The sequence below is a fragment of the Ovis canadensis genome, chromosome 15 (genome assembly GCF_042477335.2).
Source record: "Ovis canadensis isolate MfBH-ARS-UI-01 breed Bighorn chromosome 15, ARS-UI_OviCan_v2, whole genome shotgun sequence".
In the NCBI taxonomy this organism is placed as follows: domain Eukaryota; kingdom Metazoa; phylum Chordata; class Mammalia; order Artiodactyla; family Bovidae; genus Ovis; species Ovis canadensis.
The window spans coordinates 83,445,485-83,458,814 of NC_091259.1; the positions used below are offsets into that span (position 1 = coordinate 83,445,485).

Here is a 13,330-nt window from a genome sequence, read left to right on the forward strand (position 1 = left end):
ACCTTTGATCCAGCTGCCTCCATAGGCATGTTGAAAGTCTCTCAGTCATGTCCTTGTCTTGGCGACCCCGTGGACTCTTCAGTCCATGGAATTCTCCAGGTCAGAATACTGGAGTGGGTAGCCTTTCCCTTCTCCAGGGAATCTTCCCAACCCAGGGATTGAACCCAGGTCTCTTGCATTGCAGGTGGATTCTTCACCAACTGAGCTATGAGGGAAGCCCAGCTTGGGTCCACAGAACTGCTGGGAACCTGTTGCCTCATCTCCAGTTGCGATTGCTGAGCTCTGCCCCACTGACCCTGCAACCTTATCGTGGTAAGCAGGGGGCCCATGGAGGCTCTACCTACGCAGACAAGGGCTTTCTAAGGAAAGGGGATGGTGTCAGGATGGGAGCTGTTGACAGGGGCCTCCAACAGGTAGGGGCTAGGTTCATGCTTGGCCAGTAAGGACAGAAGCAAGGCTAGGCAGGACTGAATTTAGGTCACTTCATCCACAAAGCCTCTTCATACCCCTTTCCCCCAAGTAACAGCACATCAGGGTCCCATCTGGGTTCGGACCCTGGCTCCACTAGTGAGCTGTGTGGTCTGGGTGTATCCACCACAGAGGGTTTGAGGTAAGGTCTGAGATGATAAAACACTGAATCCTCGGCACACGTTTTACAATCAACAAATTCAGAGCCCCTACTCAGACCACATAATTCTTCCTCCCTACGAGGGGAGGACTGGGTGGAGGGCAGGCACTGCAGGGGGCGCCCTTCTCCTTCCATCCTTTAATATGTAACTCAAATCTCACCTCTTCAAGGAGGCCTCCTCCTACCACTCCAGTGCTCTCAGAGCTGGAAGTAACTTTAGGAGGCTGCAGAGAACAAGCCCTACCTCCTATCCGGAAAAAGGGAAGCAAGAGAAAAGGCAAGTGGCCTGCTCAAGGTCACACAGCTAGTTGACGTGCCTCTTGGTCCAGAGCGTGCTATACTACTACTTTAAATAAAATTCTAGTGCTCTTCACCATGTAACTCTTCACATGGTTTCATATTATTTGCTTTCATCTGGTGGTTCTCTCTCTGCTGGGGCAGAGCAGACTTCTGTACGCCCCACAGTGTCTGGGAGAGAGTTGAACACAAAAAAGTCCCTTGAGAAGTACTTGTTGCTGCAAAAAGCCCTAGGGGTGTCTCTGATTTCCGTGTCCCCACTGTGAGAGAGGGGACAAGAATCCTTCCGCTAACTGGCTTAAAACTCAATGGCCAAGACGCATGGCCACAGCAGACCCCTGGGCTACTGCCCTGACCCAAACAAAGGGAAACCCAAGCCCCCAGCGCATGGCATCTTGGGGGGGTACCTGTAGGTGAGACCCAGCTCCCTCCTGGCCACCCCAGACACCCATGACACATGCTTTCCGGGACTGCAGGGGAGTGGGAGCCAGTTTTCTGGTGTTTTCTTCACTCCAGGCCCATCATCCTGAGTAGGAAGCAACCAAGATGAGTGACCTCCCACCATTCTTACCCACCTGCTACCGTGAAGGGTGCCCCAAACCTTAGCAGGCCCCTGGAAGCAGGCAGTGGCGGGACACAGATGCAGCACGAAGCAGAGGCGGCAGCCCTTACCTGAGTGGCTTCTGCTGAGGTATCACGGGGCTCCCCGCCGAGGACAGCGGCACCGGAGGCAGTGCGCAGGAGAACCGAGGCGGCTCAGCTCCACGGCCCCCACGCCCACCGCTACCCCCTCCCTCCATCCGCGTGGAAACAGAGAAGAGACCGGTGAGGGCACGTCATCATTTTAATGCTGCAGATCTTTGGTGTTTCCCTCATTAGCAGTCAGACCACCCCCTCTCCTCCCGCCACAACGTTTCTATGATGAGTTACAAACAGAAAAGTAATCACATTGTTCATACTAAAAACAAAATAATCAGAGCCTTGATTTCTCCACTAGAAACTACACGTACAGTTCAAGATTCCACATGCAACACCTCAAATCACAGACCGAGACCTCACATTCCGACCCGGAGTCTCACCCCTCCCTCAGCCTTGGGCTGGCTTTGGCCTGGGCTCAGCTAACTCACACCCGCAGGTGCCGCTCTCAGGGCCTTGGGGTGGTGGGGAGGAGGCGCTCGGTGGACAAGCCCCGGGGGGCTGGCCAGCCTACACCCCCCCACTCCTGAGTGAGGACCTGCCCACTGTCCCTTGACTCCATCCTGTCTCGGGCAAGCAGGCTGCCCCCTCCACTCCATGGATGTCCCCCACTGCTAACTGCAGAAGTCCCTGTGCTCAGGAGTCTGGGAGCCAGGCCTGACTCCTGACCGTGGTCTCTGTGGGGGAAGATGATCAAGAGGCTGAAGCTCTGGAAGGCTCAGAGATGGAGGTGGTTTCCGGGGCCGGGCCGCTCCTCCTGCGTTAGGGTTCCTAGTGGCTCTGCCTGCACAACAGGTGAACAGGGAGAAGCTGCCCCACTGGCCACCGGCCAGGATGGTCGGGCCCAGATCTGGAAGACTGTTCACCCTTCGGGGGGGGGGGGGGGAGGGGAGGGGTCTCTGCCCAGGGCTGAGTCCCTTGAGCCTTGGTTCTAGAAGGGGCGGGGGGTACGTGGCAGGGATACCCACCTCCTCCTCCATTTGCAGTGAGCACGGCAGTCTGTGACTCCCCTGGGCCCCAGATCCTGGAAGGGTCTAGTCCCCGGAGGCAAGCCTGGCCCCTTGCACCGCCTCACTTTCTGCTGCCCCGGATGGACGCCCTCCTGACCCCCACCCTCGCGCTCCTGTTCCCTGACGCAGCCCGCGGCTCTTCTGCGCGCTCGGTTCCCAGTCAGCTGTGAGGTCCGGTTTCTGCTCAGCGGTTCACAGGGAGGCACCAGGGCACGCCCGTCTCTACCTGTCCCGTGGCTCCCCGCTGGGGCCCGCCGCCTCCCCCCTGCCGTCAGGAAGGTGGTTGCTGTTGGTCAGGTCGCAGCGCGGCGGGGTTGGTCCCTCGGTGCTGGGGAGGGGGGCGGGAGGAGGGGCCGAAGAAGAGGAGGGCAGGGCGGGCTCCAGCCCAGGGGTGGCGGGCCGCTCCCAGGAGGCTGTCCGGGGGCTCAAGCCTCGCTCCGCCAGCTGCCCGGCTTCCGGGAGCAGTCCCCGAGAGGTGGAGGGCTGCGGCGAGGGGGCGCGCGCAGCCCCCGGCTCGGCGCCCGTCTGGGAGCTGCGGTGAATGCGGTGGCTGACGATGATGTTGTTGCCAAAGCCGCCCATGGAGGCCATGGTCGTGCTCTGCTCCCGCTGCACCACGGCCGTCATGCCTCCTTCAGCCATCAGCCGCTGGATCCTGCTGAGCGCGTCTTCCCCGCTGGCCCCGTAGTCCGAGCCCTCCCCTGGAAGGTACAAGGCAGAAGGGAGGGAATCAGCTGCTGGCCTGAGCCTCTGAGTCAGCCAGGCCAGTGCTAGGAGGAGCGGGCGGATTCTAGCTACAGGCAGAAACGGGGTGGTGGCCAGCCCCTCGGTTCTGGAATCAACCAAGTGGATTTCCCTGGCAGCCCAAGGGTTAAGATTCTGTGCTTCAAATGCAGCGGGGGTATGGGTTCCATCCCTGGTCTGGGAACCAAGACCCCACGCGCTGCATGGTGCAGCCAAAAAAAAAAAAAAATCAAGTCAGGGACTTGGAAGCCAGATAAGATGCCCCAAACAATCCTAATTCACACTTGAGCCTAGGGGGCTGAGACTGCTTAGCTGGTTAAGAGGGGGCCTGGACCAGAAGCTGGGAGTCTGCCTTTAACCCCTTGGACACCAGAGGCAGGCTGGTCTTGCAGCCCATGGAGGCGGCCCAGAGAGCTGGTGGTGTCTGCCCCTCCGTCTGACACAGCCTAGTAAACCTGGGCCTGGGAAAGGGTCTACACCTGGTGATCGCAAAGCGAGGGCACCGCAGACGGTGTGGCTAGGAGACAAACGCTCTGCTCGGCACCTCTCCAGAGGTGTGTTCTCTCTCTTCCTCGTTCTGCTTATTCTACAAGCACACAAGGAAGACAATTTTCAAGTGTTCCTTTGAAGGCACTGTCTCCTCTTATTGTCCCATGTTCCCATGTACTCTTCTTGCAGGGCTGGACATCTGATACCCTCATGCTTCCCTGGAGGCAGCCAACTGCCCCGGCCTGACATTTCAGCCTGCACCTTGAGGGAGGGGCACGGAAGGTCCTGCTCTTTCCCCAAGGGCCTGAGCATCTATCTCCTTGTAGGGGGCAGAGGACACTGGCTCAGATCTCGCTCCTGCCATTCACTTAGCTGTGTGACCGTGGATAAATCCCTCGCCACCCACATTCCTCAGTTTTCTGACTTGCAAAAGAGGGATGAAAACATCCAGCCAGGCAGAGGGAATGAGATGATGCCCGTTAAGCAACTGGTCCACAGCAGGTGCTCCGTGGTGGCTGTCGTCAGTAACCCGGACTCTGCAGGAAGAGTCCCACCCGAGGGGCCTTTCTCTAGCTTGGGCTGCTCGCTCATGCTCAGCGCTCACTGGGCACGTAAGTGGTCTAAGCCTGTGGGCAGCTATGATCAAGGCTCCGGGCTGCCAGGGCCGCTCCACCAAACTATGGACGGGTTTGTGTCCTTTGGCTATTTGTTGGCCACTTGGGGACTTTGCAGTTTGGGCGGCTTCGATGGTGAGTTTTGAACTTTTGGCGTATTGTCAGTTGCTATCTTTGCAAGACTTTCTCTGCTGCCTCACCGTCCAGCGCCTTGACCCTGCTTGCCTGGTCAGAGCTGGGCGTCCAGGCACCGTCTGGGCAACCCAGCTGTGCTGACGTCCCGGCAGGCCCCTCCGTCCTCACCGGTGCGTGCGGTGTATGCTGGCGCTCCCTCCTCGGGAAGACAGTACTCCCCAGCGCTGATTTGCTTTTCTCCAGATTTTCTGGTAAATTCTACCCTCCCACCTCCAACCCCTCAAGACAGTTGCCTTTAGGCGCTTCCCCCTTAGGCAGCTCATGGGAAGAGCCGTTCAGCGGCGGGTAAGGAGTGAGAGGAAAGGGTACCCAGGGCCTCGCTGCCAGCAGGGCGTCTACGCTGTGAGCCAAAAGGGCTGCCGGGGGAGGGCCCAGGGGACCCCCTGTGCTCACTGCCACCCCCACGGTTTTCCAAGCGCTCCATGTACCGAGGGCTCCCCAGCCTGGTCTGGGGTGTGCAGTGGGCTGGCCCACGGCCTGCTGGCTTTGGTGCTCCCTGGCTGGGCACCGTGCCCACTGAACACTTTGCTCTTTTCCCGTACCTCACTCTGGGGGCTGGGCAGGGCCGCTTGGGGCCCTCAGGGAGCTGTCACAGTTAGGCCCCAGCACAGCTGTGGGCGCTTGACTCTGGGCCCTTCTGTCCGTTCCTGCTGCACCGGTACCTGCGGTCCCAGCCGCCTGTCACTGCAGCTGCGACTGTTTGTCCGAACCGGTCTGTGGGCTTCTCTCCCCTTCCACCTGGCCTCTGGGCGGCTACTACTGCCGTTCTAATTCTGCTGGAGCCACTGGGTTCTGGCTGAGTCCATACTCTTCAAAACCCAGCAATCCCAAGTCCTCAAAGTGGTGAGGACGCCACTGTGATGCTCACGGGCATTCCGGTGGGGTCCCAGCTGCTTCCCTGACCACCCCTCTTCCCACACCCCCAGACTCGGCACCGCCGGGGGTGTGCAGACCCCTACCTGCACACACCGTGGAGTTCCTCCCCGTCACTCACCGGCCCACTGCCCAGTGGCCCAAGGCCACTTGTTCTCAAGGGCAACCACCACCCCCGCCCCCGCCCCGGCCAGGGGCCTGCTAGGCGCGGCTGCCTCTGCTCTGAGCCCCGCAGGGCCTCCACCTCTGCACGACAGTCTCTCTCCCTTCTCGGCTCCAGGTCCCTGATGGCCTCAGACTGCATTCTGATCCCCTTTGGGCTCACACTTGGAGTCTACCTGTCAAATGACTGTGTGGGTGACTCCAGGGCTCCCAGACGACCTACAGGCATTCCAGCCTTCAGGGAACCTCCCAAAACTGGCCACGTGTTGCCCCTGCTCTGGGGGCGCACTAACACGTCTGTCTCTTTTCTGGACTTCAGGTGTGAGGCAAGAGGCACGGCTTCATTTCTGATTCTGATTCCCTCTGGATTCCTGGCGCCTAACTCAACACTAGTACTGAAGTACTCAATAATTCAGATTGAAGTGTTTAAAACATACACAGTAACGGTTTCCTCAGGGCTGGATGCGGGGAGCTTCAGCCAGCGCTGTGAGCTGGGCCTCCCTCTTGGGAACTCTGAGCCAAGGCTAACAGCCAAGGTGGGCTGCCAGCACGTTCCTCCAGAGGAGAACAGCCCAGGGCCTGCGGGGAGTGGCAGCTGCGGCCAGGGATCCAAGCTGGCCAGGGATCCAAGCTACGCTCCGGAAGCCAGGCGGCCGCAGGACTTTAGTTTGCTGTCGGCTTCCTTGCAGCAAAAGCATTTCCTTTTGTCTTTGAAAAATGGGAGACTGATTTCGTGTTGACACAGATCATTTCCTTGGCAAGGTGCGTTCTGGATGCAGAGATCAGGGTGGCATCAGGAACTTCCCATGATGGCCAGTTCTGGCGTTTCCCCGCCCGGAAGAGGGGGGCCAGGTTACATCAGGGGAGGAGCTGCCCGTCCTGATCTCTGGGGCACTCAGTCCCTTCCCCACACGGTTGCTTTTCCCTGGTCCATGGCCCATGTTCCTGCAGCCATACTATCGCCTTCCCCAGACAACAGAAAGGTCCAAACCACCTTTCCCAGTGGTCAGAGGCAGAGCTGTGGGCTCCCCGAGCAGTGCAGCACAGCCAAGCTGGGGGACAGGGCCCCGCCTCGGCTCATTTCATTCATTCCACACTTGCGGAAGGCCCACTGCATGCCAGGGAGGCATGGTGGCAGTGCTAGGAGCAAACACAGAGCCCAGGGATGCGTCCCCTCGCTTTTGGAGTGACAGGGCAGAGAAGCTTTAACTCTGGACTAGCAATAAAGTCAACACCTGCCAACTCCCCCCATGGAGGGCTCCTCCGGGAAATCCTAGACAGAACTGAATAGATTTTTAATACAATTCCTACCCAACATGAACATGAGGAGTAGCTGAGAACCCTTCAGTGCTAGCCAATGGGAAAGGGCTCAGAGAGGGGCCAGAGAATGGCAACTGCTGCCAGTGGAGTCAGCTGCCCACCCTAAGGTGCCTGCGCCCCTGGCATGTGGAGGGATGCACGGGGATACCCCCACGGGACCCAGAAGAAGAGTCAACCAGCTTGATGAGCGGTTTCTTCTACGTGCTTCTGCAGACATGGCTGCTAGTTTGCTGACTGGGGGTGGGTTGGGGGAGAGGAGGGGAGGGGAGATGTGTGTGTGTGAGAGAGAGCGAGCTGCTGTGCCTGCCTGTTAGATGGGGAAAGCAGACCAGGGAGGAAGTCTGAGCCCAAGGAGACCCCTGATTCCTGCTTCCTCTACCAGAGCAGCAGCAGCAGATGGCGGTCAGGGACGAAGCACCCCAGGACAAGGTCCTGGCCCCAACAGAGAAGAGGCTGGCTCGTTGGACAAAGCCCCATGTATCTGCTCCCCTTTTTTCTAGGCATGGGCTTTCTGCAAGGGACTATGACGTTGTCCCTTTCAGAGCCAGAGGTCCAGAGCTCCAGGCCAAGGTCGCTGGGCCAGAGAGAGATGCAGTGAGCTATCTGAGCTACTCGGCCACAGCTCCCCACCCGACTGCCCCTCTGAAGGGCTCGCCCTCCACCAACAGCTCTGCTTTGCAGGGGGAAGACTGGGAAAGAATGAAGTTCTGGCTTCTAAAACTGGAAAAGAGACTCTCCTGCCTCCTGCCAGCCCATCCTCCCCACCCCTAAACATGAAGAAAGGCACTCACAATCATAATTGACTAGAGGTCAGAGACAAGCTGATGAGAGTCAGGAAATAATCGGAGAGTCCTTGGCAGGTGCGAACACGGGAGGACGCCCTTCTTCTCAGGTGGGCGGCCCCGCTGCACTTGACCTTCGGGGTGAAGGCCTTCCTCCTGAACCAGCTCCCTGTAACCTGCCCTCACCGCGCGTCCAGCCTCAGTTCTCAACACGCGCTGACCGGCCACAAACAAGAGCCTGCAGTGGTCCTTGGTGCAGACTCTAATGGTTTTGAGCTTGGCGCCCTTGCAGCTGCCATCCCCTCTGCAAGCAATGCCTGTCCTCCTCCGCACCCCACTTTGCCTGGCGTTCTCCTCCTCATCCTGGAAGGTCGCCTCCTCTAGGAGTCCTCCCTGAGCCCCACAGCCGGGTTGCGGCTCCCCCTCCGCTGCAGCCCCGAGATTCTAATCATGAGAAGTCACTACCCGCTGGGTGCCTGCCTCCCGCTCTAGACTGCAGCTCCTCGGGGAAGCACCAAGGCCTGTTTGTCTTGGCAGCTGCAGCAGCTGATGCCCGGAGGACAGGAAGGGGTCATGCGATCGTGGCAGAGGGGCCGCCCAGACCAGGACTCTGCCCGGGGCTGGTGGGAGGTGCTCATGCTCTGTCCTCCTCAGTGAGGATCGGGCCGTTCCAGTCACTCCGCCCACACTGGGGGTTTCCACCCAGCAGATGGAGGAAGTGGCCGGGCCACAGACCGAAAGGGGATGTGGCTGTAAGACGTGGCAGCTTGCGGCAGCCACGGGACAGTGCCCGGGCGGGGCTGTGCATACAGGCTGTGCCCTGAGGGCACACAGGCAGATCTGCTCCTCTGCCCGAAGCACACCTGTCGTCTTCTGGGCTCTCCTGAGCAGGTGGCTTACCACAGACCTAGAGAAGACGGGGCTGCCTGGAGGCTGCCGCATCTGGAGCCAGGAGCAGCCAGGGGCCAGGGCAGGGGGCAAGGAGAGCGACCGGGTGAGAACAGCCTATTTAACACAGCTGCCAACACACTCCAAAGGGGGCCCGAGTGCTACGCAGGGAGGTGCTAATTGGTTCTCAGCAGTGTGAGGCCAGCACGGAGCCACAGCAGAGCCACGCCTGCCACAGGTGAGAGGAAGGGGCTGATGGTGAGCCAGGCTGTAGCCCCAATGGCTGTGAAGGACGCGTGTGTGTAAGGGGCTTCCCGACTCGGCTGGCCTGGAGAGGGGAGATACCTACCCCGGGTGGGGAGGGTGGGGGGTTGCCCTGGCAGCTGTCTGGCATGTGAGCTTGCAGCAGGGTGTCCCTCTTGCCTTTTCTGACCAGGTGACTCTCTGAGCCCTCCAAGTTTTAGAGGATAAGGAGGTCAGGGTTCCTGGCGGGGGCTGGCCCAAGCTCTAAGAGCAGCCAGGAGGCTGCAACAGGTGGCCCAGATCGGGGAAGTGACATTTCTGCCCAAGGAGGCGCCGTGGGAGGGGTGCCTGCCCTGGTGGCTGTGGTGCACTCCCAGCACCATCTGTCTGCATGGGGCGGGAGCCTCAGGGAGGGGCGAGAGTGGTCCTCACCACCTCCCTCCCTCCCGGCTCACTTCCCCCCTAGTATTACACGGCTCCTACCTTCACCAGGACCTGAAGCTGCCGCCCCCGGCTCCTGTATCTCCCGCTCCGTCTGGGTCTCCGCGTTCTGCAGCTGCAGGGCCAGAGTTTGGGTGCCCTGAGACGTCACCGATGTGGTGGGGTTCCGGGGCTGCAGGCCGATGGCATTCATCAGGCCCATGTCTCTGTCTGTCCTCCACGTGGCTCTGCTGGTGCTAGGGACAGACAGGCAGACGGGAGTCGGGCAGGGCTGGGGACAGCGGCCCCACAGAGCCCTGCCTGCTCTGCGCCCGAACCCGGCACAGCCCAGACCAGGGCCTGCAGGCCAAGGCCCACTCCCACAGTGGCCTCCCGCTGCCAGTTAACTTGTACGTGTCCCTCTCCTTCAGTTCAGTCCACGTCCTGGAACAGCGAAAAGGAGGTGGCAGAACCATCTACCTTTTGCAAAGAGGCTGGTCCAGTCACTCAAACAATGAGGGCCTTTCTGGGGAGGCAGAGATGGCTGATCTTAAAAGATACTTACTCAACATTCAGGAAGCCACCAGCTGAGTGGCTAGAAGCCACGGGTCCAAGGGTGAGCAGCCAGAAGTGGCCCTTTCTCTCTTTAGCTTTTCCTTCCTTCTAACTACAAGCTGACAAGATTCCAGTTTACATTCTTGGAACTTCCACTACAGAGGACTCAAGAGGACTCCTACTGAGGCTGTAAAGGATCCTCCTTTAGGGCCTCTGAAAACAGACCCTAACAAGCAGGGCGCACCAGCTGCCGATGAGCGAGGCCCAGGCCCGAAGCTAACCTCCCCTTCCTTGGGCACTTCCTGGGCATGGACCCTCAGCACAGCAAGGGCTGGCAGCGGACGGAGCCCGTGATGTCCAGGATGGGCACCAACCCCTCCCATCTGGAGCTGTTTCTGGGGACTGTGCCCGGGACTTCCTCGAGGAAGCAGCGACTGCTTTGGCTTTATCACTGACCCAGAGCTTTGTTTGCTCAGAATGTTTCCGTCTCCATTAATGAATTAAATGATGGGAGGATCAACACCAGGCTCCTACTAAGCGGCCCCTGGGGAGGGTTTGTCCCTGGGCTGCAGCTCTGGGCAGCTTGGTCCCCAAGGCCTGGGTCGTGTGGGAGGCTACCAATGAGCCATTTCCTAGGGAGGACATCCCTCTCCAGAGCTCTCTTCACTGTGGCTCCCCTAGACACCGCGGCCAGGACTGGGGGGCTGGACGGGGTCCTAGCTGGTCTTCAATCAAGACTCAGAGGGCAGAGGTTCTGTTCTGCTTCTTAGCCATGAAATACTTCTCTTGAATGTGACCTCATACAAAAGCCCAAAGTGCGAAGCCGACCAAAAGGGAGCTGATCTCGTTGAGAAGGGACACCCACGGAGCCCCCAGGCCAGGTCCGAGGGCACCGCTCTGGACCCCACTGGAGTGGGAAGGATGGCGGGCCGCCTCCTTCACAAGCTCACCCAGGCCTCTCGCTGCTTCGGCTGCTGGAGTGAACAGTGAAGACCGTCTCATTCAGCTGGTCCCAGTAGTACTCAACACCGGAGCTTGAGGCCCTGGAAATCAGTTGGGAGGAGACAGAGTGGAAGGCGTTTAGAGAATGGCCAGAACGCCTCGCTCCCTTTCCCTCCTTCCTCTCTCCCGGGACTGGGCTGAGGCTGGGAAGAGATGCTCCATGAGGATGCTCAGCGCAAAGCAGCCCGATGTTATCTCCCACAGCCCCAACGCCTGGAGTGGCGCCGTTAGCCTCTTCCATCGCCCAGGGCCTAACTGGCCCCTCTTGGGGGCTGAGAGAAGCAAAAACATAGCCACACCAGTCACAGACCGCGAGTTCCGCATACTCTTCAGCCGTCCAAGGCGGGGGCTAAGATGGCCTTGGAGACGCCCAAGTGCCACAGCCCGCCCTGTCTGAAGGGCATGTGAGGACACAGCGAGAAGAGAGAAGGTGGTCGTCTACCAGCCAGGAAAGGGGTCCTCACCAGACTGCCCTGTCTGAAGGGCACGCTCAGTGCTCAGGATGTGGATGCAGACTCTCACCAATAGGTCTTGCTTGCAGCCATGGGGCCAGGAGGAAGGCAATGAGGGCACCCTGATGCTCTTATTTTGCCTGGAGCTCAGAAGGCTAACAGAAAAATGCTCCTGCTGAGCCAGAGAGGCCCACATCTCATTCTATTCTGGCCCGAGAGCCTCCTTTGCCAGGTAGAGGCTGGAAAGGCAACGGGGAGAGCTGAAGATGACCTGGGAGGGCTCACAAGCTTCTCCAGGGGCCGGGGTAAGGAGAGGAACTCCAGTGGTGATAGGCTGGGCGGCTGGTGGCAGAGAAAGGGGTTTCTGTCCATCGAGTTCTCCTGGCTGCTGGCCTGGCCCTGGCTCCTTCTTTCCCTGCAGTGGAGCGTCGGGCAGTTTATCACACTCTCACCCAGGCACAACTGCCAGGAGGGAAGCGGGGGCCTCTTATTTTTCTAGACTGACGTGCCTCCTCAGGCAGCAAGACTGGCTGCCAGCGGTGGGTGCCAAGACGCAAAACGCCTTTACTTTAATTTTAAAGATTCCCCACTGAAAAAGACGCTACCTATACCAGTCACAGGGCTCAGGGTGGGGTGCTGCTGGTGGTGGTGAAGTGAGAGGGTAAAGAGTTGGGAAAGAGGTGTCTTTGAGCCCTGTGATTAGCACTCTGGTGTCCGTGAAGAGACTCTAAGAGACAAAACGGGCAGCTCTGCTGCTCAGAGGGTCAGGGCATGCAGAGTGGGCTGGAAAAGCTCTGCTACAGACAGAGTTCTCTCAAATTCACATGCTGAAACCCTACCCTGAGAGACAGGGTCTTTAAAAGGTAATTAAGGTTAGTAAACGAGGTCATAAGACTGGGACCTTAATCCAAAAGGACTCTGGCCTTATAAAGGAGAGAGAAAGAAAGCCCTTACTCTCTTTCTCCATCATGTGAGGACACAGCGAGAGGAGAGAAGGTGGTCGTCTACCAGCCAGGAAAGGAGTCCTCACCAGAGCTCAACCATGCCGGCACCTCATCTCAGACTCCCAGCTTCCAGAACGGCAGGTGATTAAGTCACCCTCTGTGGTATTCTGTTATGGCAGCTCGAACTAAGAAAAGCTCCAACGAAAGCCTAGAGGCTTAGGTGACCATCCTGAATGATAACAACACAACTTCTTCGATAAAGAGCAAACAAACGGAAGTCAGAGGGTCGTGAGGATCACCAGGAAAAGATGAGTTGTGGGGGGTGACGCAGGGTTACTCCTTCCTGAACGTGAGGATTAGCTACAAGAGGGACCTGATAGGGCCTGCATGGTGACAACTGCATGTCAGGAGGCCATGCCACCTCAGGCGAGAGGGAGCAGGGCTCAACCCATCACCAGAGGGTCACTAAGGTTCTGGGGATGAGGCGTCACCTGTGGGAAAGAGCTGCAGCCACAAAAGGGCTCGTCCTCTCCCTGCTCTGGACTAATCTCACCCCACCCCCACCCCTCCCGCCCCCTGGCCCCCAGCTCCACTAAGAGGGTGGTCTGGTGTGACCTTCAGACATGCCCTCTAAAAGAACATCAGTGAAGAACTAAAGTTCAGGGTAATGACACCTGGGGCTTCCCTGGTGGCTCAGTGGTAAAGAGCCCGCCTGCTAATGCAGGAGATGCGGGTTCGATCCCTGGGTTGGGAAGATCCCCTGGAGAAGGAAATGGCAACCTGCTCCAGTAATCCTGCCTAGAGAATCTCACGGACATAGGCGTCTACAGGGTGGCAAAGAGTCAGACATGACGGAGTAACTAAAACGAAGACAACGCTGACACCTGCAGGCGCCTCTTACAGCAGCCTGGGGGCCAGCACGGCGGCCAGCGCCCGGAGTCTGGGCACCTCAGCCTTAGTGCGGGCCACTCTCACAGACACGCAGGGGGCGGCGGGTCACATTTCCTGGGTCTCAG

At 58.9% G+C, this 13,330-nt stretch overlaps 1 protein-coding gene and 1 long non-coding RNA gene across 10 annotated transcripts in view; one reads left to right on the top strand and one right to left on the bottom strand.

Moving 5' to 3' along the window:
• Positions 1-1,751: 1,751 nt before the first annotated feature.
• AMBRA1 (autophagy and beclin 1 regulator 1) overlaps positions 1,752-13,330 on the bottom strand; it is a 173,822-nt gene continuing 162,243 nt past the window's right edge. For all 9 annotated transcript variants that reach the window (XM_069554016.1, XM_069554017.1, XM_069554015.1 and 6 more), the window contains 3 exons: positions 10,867-10,959; positions 9,425-9,618; positions 1,752-3,332 (listed from right to left, as the gene is read on the bottom strand). In XM_069554016.1, coding sequence (XP_069410117.1) covers positions 2,854-3,332; positions 9,425-9,618; positions 10,867-10,959 — 766 coding nt within the window. In that variant the 3' untranslated portion in view covers positions 1,752-2,853. The remainder of the gene's footprint in view (positions 3,333-9,424; positions 9,619-10,866; positions 10,960-13,330) is intronic.
• On the top strand, positions 8,535-10,436 carry LOC138420684 (uncharacterized). Its single transcript, XR_011249269.1, has 2 exons — positions 8,535-8,936; positions 9,408-10,436. It is a non-coding gene; the product is annotated as an uncharacterized lncRNA (long non-coding RNA).